The 12,118-nt window shown below is 34.2% G+C and overlaps 1 protein-coding gene across 2 annotated transcripts in view; it reads right to left on the bottom strand.

Annotated features, from left to right (window-relative positions):
* Positions 1-11,648, bottom strand: part of LOC136822979 (uncharacterized) — a 55,989-nt gene extending 44,341 nt beyond the window's left edge. The window contains exon 1 of one of the 2 annotated variants that reach the window (XM_067079281.1): positions 11,384-11,648. In XM_067079281.1, the coding sequence (XP_066935382.1) occupies positions 11,384-11,510 (127 nt within the window). In that variant the 5' untranslated portion in view covers positions 11,511-11,648. The remainder of the gene's footprint in view (positions 1-11,383) is intronic. The other variant, XM_067079283.1, reaches the window with a different exon arrangement.
* Between the last annotated feature and the right edge of the window lie 470 nt (positions 11,649-12,118).

Raw genomic sequence — 12,118 nt, 5'->3', positions numbered from 1 at the left:
GCAATGAACCATTTCTGTCATTGAAATATCATAAAAACGTAAAAAAATTTGTCGAGGAACAGATAAAAACATTGTTTTTACTACAAAATGACGAGATACTCTTAACAAAATGATGAATGATCAAATTAAATCTGTCTGTCTTACCGCCTTGTAATGTTTGTTTACTTGACAAATAACAAAAGCTCTTTAAAAAAGAAAGACTTTTCTCGTAAGAAGAAAACACTGTAAATCTACGACTACCAATAATTTACTCTACACTTTTTTCTTGTAAGAAGAAACTATATAAGAACATGAGGCTTCGATGGCTAAAATATTAAGAACAAGTTAAGAATATTTTAGCCCAATGTGGTTAACTTTAAGGTCTTTAAGGTTACAGTACACAATTTAAACAATGAAATATACAAAGATTAACAGTCAAATAGTTGCTATCAAGCCCCACTTCACTCAAGGCCAGCCACCTACAATAGGCGCGGCCGTAAGCGTCAAAATGAGAGAAAGTGCACTCCAAGGGATCCATAACGGCCGAGGATATCCATAATGCATTCTTTAATTTTCTCATTTTGTTTGCCAACGAAACATGGTGAAGAAAAATTTCTTATGAAAAAACGTTTCGAGGTTGCGATATTGATGATATAACCTTTCGCATATGACGTGGAGACTTAATGATAAAATAGACGAAATTTACGAAACTGGTAAACAGCATTATTACCACTAGAACTAAAATCTGTCTCAAAAGTGTTTGGGTACTTTACTTGTTTAAGGACTTCTCAGCACCCATTTATACTAAATTAAGAAGTTATAAACCATTTGAAAGATATCTTATGGAGAAAGGTGTCAAATATTACGGAAAGATCTGTAAACTAAAATGTATGGGGCCTTCCCAACCCCGATGTCTCTCTCTCGAATTGACGATTTTAAAGCCATCTTTCAGATCACTGATGTCATCATTGAAAGATGAAAGATCAAAGATGGAAGAGTTCATTTCCCAGCTGGCAAACAACGTTGTTTCGAAGTAATAATGGACGTGGTGAACATTAGATGGACGTTGAAACGACGTTGTGTGCCAGCTCTGGGTTTGTTGTTCGAAAGACGTTTCGAAATAAAATTGAAATCGTAAGTGAACTAACGCTATGCAAGCCGACTAAAGGAATGATAACGGAGGTCACAAAATATCCGAACAACGTCCCAACAATGTCCAAAGAGCGTCCAGATTGTCAATGCAACGTCAGATGAACATTGGAACAACGTTGTGCTCCGCCATGCCCACTTCTCACAGACCCACTGGGAACAATTTTCCAAAATCTCGTTCCCGGTGGAAAATTATCCTCCAATTTATGTCCCCACTGAAAATAATCAAATAAACAAATCCTCACTGATATCATCACAAGATATTAAGCTTTATTTTCCATCCCCACTGAATTTTCTGACCGGAAAACAAAAAATTGAAATCCCAACCCATAAAACATACGGGAATATCAATCCCCATCGAGTTTCAGTCCGTTACTTTTATCCCCACTGGCTGAAAAAATCTCACCGGGTCTGTGAGAAGGGGTGTGTTCCGACTAAAAAAACCTGGCAGACTTCCAATATGATTCATTGATCAATTGGAATCACACACTAACGTCGAGATCTATGACCGCCAGAGATGGTTGGAAATGGTGAACGTATAAAGAAAGACATTCTCACGCAACAAGAAAGTGAAGCCTTTAAGTTTACCCCGCATTTAGAAATTTTGTGTGAAAAACCACGCGACACACGTGTTTAGGATGGGAAATAAGTGGCTTCATTCCAGAGTTTCAGATCTAGAGAAATCAATGAAAAAAGAATCTGAGCCAGGTCCTCTAACCTAAGCTTATAACGTCATACATTTTTGAAGCATTTAGACGATCCTATCGTCTACACAAGATCACTAAAAAGGGAATAGTTTAGGAGAGGCGTGATAAATTCGGGTGGAGTAAGCAGTGGCGGAGATGTTTACAGTTGTTCCAAAACTCTACCGCCACTTTTTTCCCGTAAACCGCCCTGACGCCCTAACTCTTTCTCGCGTTTACTGACCTTTTAAACGGACGATAGCATCGTCTATGAAGCATTCAGATGTTCTTAAAACTCTTTAGGTTTTGTTGCCTAAAATTGTTCTCAAGATGCAACGTTTCTTCTCATATCGACTTTTAATGCGTCGATAGCGCTAGACAATTTTGCCGCTGTGATTTTTCAGGGAGAATAGAAAGTTCCCAATTTCTAATATCTCGTGTCATTTCATGTTCTGGGATCACCTGATTTACAAATAAAATTCACACTTTAACCTTTAAATCGTTAGTTCCATTATTTCAGACAAGGGTACTCAAACAGGTACACCAATGGAGTACTCCATGGACGGGCATGTTTTACAACAACCCCTTCCGAAGTAAACCTAATAATAATTATGGCGTGATATTTGACAAATTGGCTCTAAGTTCACATCTGATTTCGATCAAATGATTACAAAAACCTTTCCACCTAAGCATTTCTTTTTTGATTTTATAACATTTCGCTAGTTCAATAATTCAAAACTTGCCAACAAACTCTTTTTGCATAGAACCTAAAGCCAAAAAAACGTTTATCAGCCATGTCAACCCACAAACAGCTCTCATACCAAACAAAAACGATGATAAAAATAATTATGAAATTTCGAAATTCTATAATGGAGTTGACAATTTGTTACAAAAATGAAAGAATTATGAATAAAATAGACATGACAGTGGCAAATGAACAAATCCAATACTGCACTGAATAGATATCATAACTACTTGCTGAGAAATCCGATTAGATTAAAAATAGAGGCCGTCTTTCAAACACAACTATACGTTTTTTTATAAAAACAAACTATATAAGAACATAAGGTTTCAATGGTTAAAATATTAAGAACAGTTTAAGGCTTTGCAGACTCTAAAACAGCCAATTTTTAAGAAAATCGCACAGAAATACTCACAAAATGTTGAAAATAAGAACATTTTCTTTATCTTCGGAACATTTTCTTTATATTTAAAACTCAAAAAGCTAAGAACATCTTTTCTAAAGGCCTCAAAAATCTAGGATATTCATATAAAAACAGACAACATAGGTATTTTTGTTTTTCTGAGATTGTCAATTCTCCAACAATGTATTACAAGCTGATATTATTGGTAACGGAAATACATGTGCCTCGACAATGGGGGTGGGGGGTGGCCATGGCCCCCTCACTTTTTTGAACAACTTTAAACAGACCATTTAATCAAATTCTCCCCAATTCAATAACGTTTCAGTGTGTTTTGAGGGTTTCTTCGTCGCCCAGCAGGCGGGCGACATTTCTTTCCAAAACTTTGGACCCCCACTCGAAATGGCCCATGTAAATATCATAAATGGGCCTCTGTAGGATTGTACTTTTTGGATATGCCATTAGTTACATGAGAAGTGGAAATCTTTAAGTCGAGTAATATTTTTCGTTAAGGGAAAGTTTCGTTGGGAAAGACTTCATTTATCATTTTTGTGAAGATCATCATCACCACTCCTCTGTTGACTAGAAAAAATATGTCGTCGCGCGGACTTACTTGTAAAATATTATATATACACGCTGTGTATTGTCGTAATTTATTCAAATAAGAAATAAACTTTCCAAAAATGATTGGAATTTCCGAGATCTTGCTGTCAAAGTCCTGCTGGCATAACTAAAATCCTGAAATACCATACTCTGTACCAGAGTGTATCTCACGTTTATAATTTTCTACGGCAATGAATTTTTAGTATGCGGTAGATATTGGGTATGTTTACAGACTAGAAATATTGTTGCGTGTGTGTTCATTCCCGACGAAATTTTCCTATCGCCAACCTTACAATAGTCTGTACATAGACCCGATATCTACGACTAATTTCAAAATTCTTTGCCGTAAAGGGCTGTTGTAATTTTCTTTTATTAATTTGAGATTTTTCAAACTGACTACTGCGACGGGGCGTGGGTGAGAAAGGAGAGACGTCGAGAAAAGCGTTGAAAACATAATCTAGATTGGCAATCTGTTTACCAGTAACTCTCTATCCATTGCATACTGAACACACTGATTATTTTTTATGTATATATAAGAACTTTTTTATAAAAACAATGAGGCTTAAGAATGCCAAAAAAGTAAGGACAAATTACTGATTGAATTAGCTAAAATAGGGTTCTAAAACTAAATATCCAGGTTTTGCCCTAGAAATGAGAACAGGCTTGGATAAATTTTAGGCTCAAGTGCCAAGATATTAAGAGCAGCTGAAAATTTACAGATTCTTATTAAAAGACGACGTTTAAGGAAACAAAACGAACCACAATTCCATTAGCAGATTCCATACATTAAAGACTGGCATCATTTTAAATAACACTGCCATGGGACTGCCATTAACTAAGTACTTATCAGTACCACTTTAATATGGTAATAGAAAGCTCCATTTTAAAAAAAGACATGCGAGTTTTTTTTAGAGGATTCACATGCGAGAGTGAATTTTGCTATATGTAATCTGTTTAGCGAGTTTCAGTTCGCACATCAGTATCATGTATACGGTATAAATGTATGATGTGTACGGTATAAATGTATAGTGTGTACGGTATAAATTTGCAATGTGTACGGTATAAATGTACAATGTGTACGGTATAAATGTACAATGTGTACGGTATAAATGTGCAATGTGTACGGTATAAATGTGCAATGTGTACGGTATAAATGTGCAATGTGTACGGTATAAATGTGCAATGTGTACGGTATAAATGTACAATGTGTACGGTATAAATGTGCAATGTGTACAGTATAAATGTGCAATGTGTACGGTGTAAATGTGCAATGTGTACGGTATAAATGTACCATGTGTACGGTATAAATGTACAATGTGTATGGTATAAATGTGCTATATGTACGGTATAAATGTATGATGTGGACGGTATAAATGTGCAATGTGTACGGTATAAATGTATGATGTGGACGGTATAAATGTATTTATATATTTAGGCTTGAAACTCAAAAGGTTCCGAAGGCTTCAAAAATTTTGTATGTTCTCATATAAAAACGTGTACACATTCTGTTTCTAAAGAACACAGTATATAAGAACATAGCGTTCGATGTCGAAAATTTTAGGAGCATTAAGAACATCTTGAAGGCTTCGCAATTTCATAACAAAACATCACCAAAATATTTATAAAATGTCTGAAAAAAAGAACATTTTAAGAGAATTTTCAGGCTTCAATTCGAAAATAATAAAAACAAAGGCTTAAATGTTTTTACGTTCTTATAAAAAAAGGTGCAGAAAGAGTCCAGGTTTTTGATAACGAATAGCCAAAGGACCATAAACAAGCCGACTTTTTACCCCGAACAACAAATCATATGTTTGCAAAACAAATTTAGAATTTTCAAAAAATGACATCATTTATGAATACAGAAAAATATTTTCCACAATAATTCATGATTCATACACTTACGAAACCATAAAGTTGATTTTTCAGACTCCACAAAATAACCTTTTAAAAGGTCATATTTCTAGACATATGATAATTAAATCTTTCGGGACCTATGTTTAAAAAATTCCCCATTTAATGTTATTACACTCTAGAGTACTCTTTTTATATAAGAACAAACTACATAAGAACATAAGGCCAAAATTTTATTAGAAACAAGGTAAGAACTTTTTAAGGCTATGCGGATTCTAAAAATACCGATTTCTTAGAAAAACGGACAAGAAGTGCTCACAAAATGGTCAAAATAAGAACATGTTATGAACATTTTCAGACTTAAAACTCAAAAAGTTTAAGAACATCCAAAGACTTAAAAAATTTTTGGATGTCCTTAAAAAACACGTGTAATCCTTATTCCCATTTTAAAGGTTTTATCTTTACATAAGTGTTCCTGGTTCATATCAGACACATATTTCATATCAGAACAGTGTCTGCGCTGCTTATTGTTATATGTGATAATATAAGCAAAAAATATTTTTCTTTTTTCAGTTTCTGACCATCAATCTTGCTCCACATCCGTGTCAATTCAATATCAAAAAGCTTGTAAATTAGTAAGCAAACGGTATCACTCTTATTAAAAAACAAATGTTTAATCCTGACGACCCAACATTATACCATATAAATTCAGCACTACCATAATTAAGTTTATAGTCTCCAATAAAGCTATAAAACGGGACATTCAACAACCAAAAGATTCTTATTTCTATTTTTTTGTCAACGAATACCTCTTCTTCAAACTTGACTTAGAAATACGGGAAAAGTGCGATTTCCTTAATTAACATCATCCAATTAATTACGAAAGATTGTAATTGACAAGACAACAAAATAAACAGAGAAGTAAAGATATCCTAACTCATCAAGATTATCTATCTGATGAATTATACTCTCCTTTTTTAATAAGAACCAGCAAATCTTTGTTGAGCCTCTACGGTTCTTAAATTCTTTTGAATTTATCCTTTTCTTATTTCTAGAGTAAATTGTGGGTTATCTTTGGCTTGATACCTTATTTTTACTCTTAATTTGCCCAAATTTAAGTCATTCAAGACAGAGGGTTGTTCTTAAATTGTTAAGAGTGTACCTAGGTCAACAATTATGTGTCAAGCAAGTATAATTCCACATTTTAGCGACGATCATGAAAAAATAAAAGAATGGAGTTTAGGTTGAAATAGCACGGGGGAAATTGAGCCTTTTAATCGACTGGATTGCATTGATAAGTGGCCTGGTGTAATATGACAGACAATTTTATATGAGAACAGCTTCGATAAACAAAATATTTAAGAACAAATAAAGGACATTTTAAGGCTTTGCGAACTCTAAAACACTTAATTTGTTAGGAAAATGGCGCAAAAATACTCAAAAAGGATTAAAAAGTGAAAAGTTATAAAAAAAAGAGCGTGTATAAGGTCAAATGTTTTGATTGCTATGAAAAATATTGAGGGTTCAGCCTATACAGTCTTCTAATGACGATTATTTGGCCGAAGTAACGTACAATAAAAATGTGATTGAGTTTCTTTAATCCAGGTCCCAGTCCCTTAATTGAATCCTAGCCAGGCCCGGTGGAAGCGACGAGACTGGGGATACTTCAGCCTCCCCACTTTTACGGTTGTTCCGAATCCGAGCTAGCACATAACGCCGTTTCAACGTTCATCTAATGTTCACAACGTACATGTAACGTTAGATGAACGTTGAATCGACGCTGCGTGCCAGCTGGGATGTATATCTAATTGTGCCAACTACCAGTTTTATTGGAACACCAGATAGTACATCCAAAAATAAACAATTCCAAGTTTTTTTTGCCAAAGAAGAAAACTGTCACAGTTTTACTAACAGCTTATTATAAAGACAGCAATCAAGAATCGAAAGGAAAACGATCTTTATACAAAAATTCTTAGTGCTTTGTGGTCAGCGAGAGACAATGATGAGTAGAAAATTCATAGCGGTTTTTAAATGTCCTTTCTCCGAAGACATAAAAGTATAATAATTTTAGGAAATTAAGACCGATCGGATTGAAACTAAGAAGAAAACCTCAACAACCCTTTGATAGGGAATAAAACTAATTTCGTGTTCTTTATTAGAAACAGTTATTGAAATCCGATTGGTGTTAAAAGGTTTTATTTTTACATAAGTGTTCCCGTTTCATATCAGACACATATTTCATATCAGGATAGTGTCTGCCTATTGTTATATTATGCTGATGTAAGTGAAAAAAAATGTTTTCTTTCTTCAGTTTCTGACCACTCTTATTTAACAACAAAACCTTCAAGACGTACCAAAACAAGAAAACAACATAAGGTAGAAGCTCTACACGCTTTTTTTATAAGAAGAAGTAAATTTCGGCTCAGGCTGGGCTTTCTTAATTTCTTTGAAATTTTTTAGGCTTATAATATGTTCTTAAGATGTTCTTTGTTGTGCTTAGTTCCTTTACTAAAATCTGTTGAAACCTGTTAAAATCAGTCCTGTCTTAGTTATTTCTTAAATCTGAGGCTAAAATTGTTCTTAATTTGTTTTTAGGTTTTGGCCAATTTTCAACCTTGCGTTCTTAAGAAATTGTTTTTATAAAAAAAGCGTGTATTCTATAACTTGAACGGTGAATGTTACCGGGAAGTCGTTCTATTTAAAAGCGACCGTATATGCGGCCCGAAATTAGGCCTTTAAGATCAGATCCTTATATTGCGTAAATTCAATCAAATTTGGGTAAATTAGGTGAAAAGTTGAACCCTAACGGTGTATATTTTTAAAATACTTTTCTATTTGAACGCAAAAAATGGTCCAAAATTTCGCCCAAAAGTCTTCTTTTTTCTTACTTTATTAAACATTTCGAGTGCACTTTCTTTTATGCATTTGAATCCTTACAGGCCGCTTTGGCACCCTGAAGAGGAGCCTCATGGTCGGTCCCCCAGGGGCCCATTTACAGTGATCATTTCTTAAAATTTGTAGCCATGCATACTATAATTTAAATAGATACGCTTTGAATATAATTTTATACTTAAATTTTATTTCACATACCTAAAAATCTTATGCTTAAGACCTTATCCAGCTGACAAACAACGTTGTTTCTACGTTAATCTAACGTTATATGGACATTGTGAATGAAGACTTGGATGGAAGAATATCGGGTAAAAAACGGATCCTATATCTTTCGTCATGTAAAGATTAAATTGACCACAAGGAAATGTAAACAAGGCTTTACGTTTCAAATTTGTTCTTAAATGTGGTTTACACTAAGTGACCCGAAAGTCGTAATATATTAAGATTAAGATAAATGAAAAATTGTCGTTAAACTTTTTTTTATAAAGAACCAGCATTTCTTATGAGGCTGTTTCTATAATTTTGACACTTATATTCTGTTCTTATATTTCTAGAGAAAAACTACTAATTTCAATCTTTAATTTGTTGCTTAAAATTCAGCCACTCCAGTCTCAGCATTCGGTTCTTAAGTTGTTCTTATTTTTGGTATTTCTGAGCCTTCTGGCTCTTATAAATGTGTGCTTATAAAAAAAGGTAGTAAACGGCATTGTCTCGTTGAAGAAGTCGATAATCCATTCGAATTTGTTTCAACGTTCAGATAAAACTCTTAAAAGTGTTATGGCTGCTTTACACGCTTTTTTATAAGAGCAAACTATATAAGAACATAAGGCTTCACTGGCCATAATGTCAAGAACAAGTTAAGAACATTTTTAGGCTTAACCCTATTCATTCTAGGCTTTTAGGGGCGGTTCAAAACTAGGGGGGCTTTCCCTGTACCACCCCTTAACTTTTGATCTAGTGGGTCTTTTTGAATGAAATTCGGCACACAATATCCTTGTCACATAAGGTACCTTTTGACAAAAAATTTTTTGATGACGTCACTCATCATGCCCAAAGTGAGCAAAAACCGAAAATTTCCTTTGTTCTTATAAATAGCTATTGTATTCTAACAAAGGCTTTAGAAAAAACTTGCCTGAGTTTAAAATGCTTATTTTATCCTAAATATTCAATAAATTACGGTTTAAACGATATATTTGATATAAAGAATTAATTTGTATTAGAAAAGTGTCAATTTTTGTCAGAAATCTCATCATGCTCAAGGTGTGAAAATTTTTAAGTGTCAATTTTTTTTTTTTGAAGCTAAATAAAAGTTACAAATTTACAGCAAAAGCTCTATTATTTCAGTAGCTATTACCAATAATTTGACCTACGAACAGAAACAGCCCCCCCCCCCTAGGCCGAATAGGGTTAAAACTGAAAAAATTAGGAACATCCGAAGGCTTCAAAAATTTTGGATGTTCTTATAAAAAAACGTGTATCTTTTTACTTTGTTACAAAGAACTCGTTTATGAAGGTGGCTGATTAATGAACAGAGCCTACACCAAACAGCAATTTTAGTTGTACACGTTTTTCTATAAGAAAAGACTATATAAGAACATAAGGCTTCACAGACTCTAGAACACCATATTTCATAGGAAGTCACACAAAAATTCTCAAAATACGGTGAAATAAAAACATTCTTAGGCCTACAACTCAAAAATTTAAGCTCCGAAGGCTTAAAAAATGTTGGATGTTCTTAAATCAAAATTAAAAGAAAGAGACATTGATTTATTGTTTAGAACTTTAAGTTTCATGCCGCCCGTATGGACGACAATCATCAGCTGAATAAAAATCGTTTGAAAAATATTCATATACAAGGGCTTCTTCGTTTTGAAATTCTGACGTCACTTTTTCAGGTGACGCCGAAGTTCATGAGTAAATGTTTGGATGTTCTTATAAAAAAAACCTTTATTTTAAAATATACCTTGCAAATTAGATCGTCCAAAGTGCCTGTAAAAGGTATATGATTCATCTTTTATGATTCTAAAAAAGCACATGAGAGATTGCATCACATCTATCAGTGAAATTAAAAAGAAATGCAAGCGGGTCTGGGTACGAGGTTGCCAATACAGTAGATTTTCTTTAACTCGAATATCTCCTTAACTCGAACAAATTTTATGGTCCCTTCAGTTAACAATGCCTTTAAAACCTCTGTAACTCGAAATTTCCTTAAATTGAACAAATTTGTGTTCCGCTTGCGTGTACGAGTTATGGAGACTGTATTTTAGTTTCTGATGCATAAACCAAGAAAAATTTGGCCAGAAAATGACAGTAACTATAATAGTCATTTGACATAAGTTAAACCAATCCAAAAAGGTCACATGTCATAAACGTAGGCACTATAGGTCAAACAAATGAAAAGGAAACGGTCACTCAATCAAGTTACGGCATGTTTAAAAACAAAAACAAGAAACACTGGTATCATAATTACACCCGTGTCTCACAGCCACAGCCCCGGTGGAACTTTTTTCTACAGCTATGGGATGAAAATATATTGCTCCAAGCTTAAAACACCCAGCGCTAAATAGTTTTGGGGTGCATTTTTGATGGGGAATGGGAATGAAATCAAAGTCGTTACCAGTGTGGCTGAAATTGAAGAGTGTTTTTACCACCGGGACGAAATTTTGGCCAGAATTTCCAATGAGGCAGGGGTTCCAAGCGAATCTGTGACACAGTTGCTTAATAATTGATCACTCGGACTTAACGATCATGTACCGATAAATCTGGATCTAGGAGCTGAACCTAGGAGGTGACCTAGGAGGTGGATCTATGCCGCACTGTCTGTTTTTTTTTAAATTTTTGTCAACAAAAAAATAGAGTCGTGTCAAGCGTGGATATTTTAGATAGGTTGTGCACATTCGAAGTGAAAAAGTTATTTGAGAATTTGAATACGGAGATGAAATAGCCCAACGACATTGGAAAATATAACTTATTCTGTGACCAGCAATGAATATCACGTGAAAATTAATGACGGGTCAATGAAATTAATCAAAGACAGTCAAGTGACAGGCCCAATGAAATCAATCAAGTAAAATTAAAACTTACAGCTTATCCTTTGATGATCAGCACTCCATACCACGGCGGGGAAATGAATGATACACAATGCAAAAATGACAATGATATTATTGAAGAGGACTTGATTTTTATTAGAAGGTTTTGGAACATTGAACATTCTCCCTTTGTTCTCCAGTAGAAGCCACTAAATGAAATGATTGACTATTGTGTTTCGCTTATTATCAAAATTCGTTCCAGTCTTCTTCCTATTGTTTCTAGTATGGTGTTGTTACTTCTTTTTCTTTGTAATGTTTCCCTGAGAAAAAAAACAATAAATTTTCCATATTCATTCAAACACTAAAGTTATTCCCAGCTGGCACAAAACGTTGTTTCAATGTTTCATTTCCTTTCGGGCCGAAACGGAACCGTCACGTGAGAACGTGGTCTCAGACAATCCTCCGTCCTCAATAGTTTAAATGTTTTCATGCGTATAACGGTCATTGAATGTAGAGTTACATTGAGTTTCAATCCACAGGCTAGAAAGTAAAATTTTCAATCTTTCTCAAGCAAGAAAAAGTGCAGCATTAAAATTTGCACCGCATTTCGATTGACGGATTGAATCTAACACTTTCTTTGTTTTGTAATGATTTATATTTTTCGAAAATTGCAGTTTTATCAAAATTCTATCCCACCAGTATCAATAATCCAATCGAATAGAGCAAAGACACGTTCAATTATTCATCTCAAACCAAAAACTATCAATCGAGAACAATTGATTTGAGGTTA

Source organism: Clytia hemisphaerica, unplaced genomic scaffold (genome assembly GCF_902728285.1).
Source record: "Clytia hemisphaerica strain Z4C2 unplaced genomic scaffold, Clytia hemisphaerica genome assembly, whole genome shotgun sequence".
Classification (NCBI taxonomy): Eukaryota; Metazoa; Cnidaria; class Hydrozoa; order Leptothecata; family Clytiidae; genus Clytia; species Clytia hemisphaerica.
Note: the sequence above shows the minus strand (reverse complement) of the source record. Positions and strands in the feature narration are given on the sequence as shown.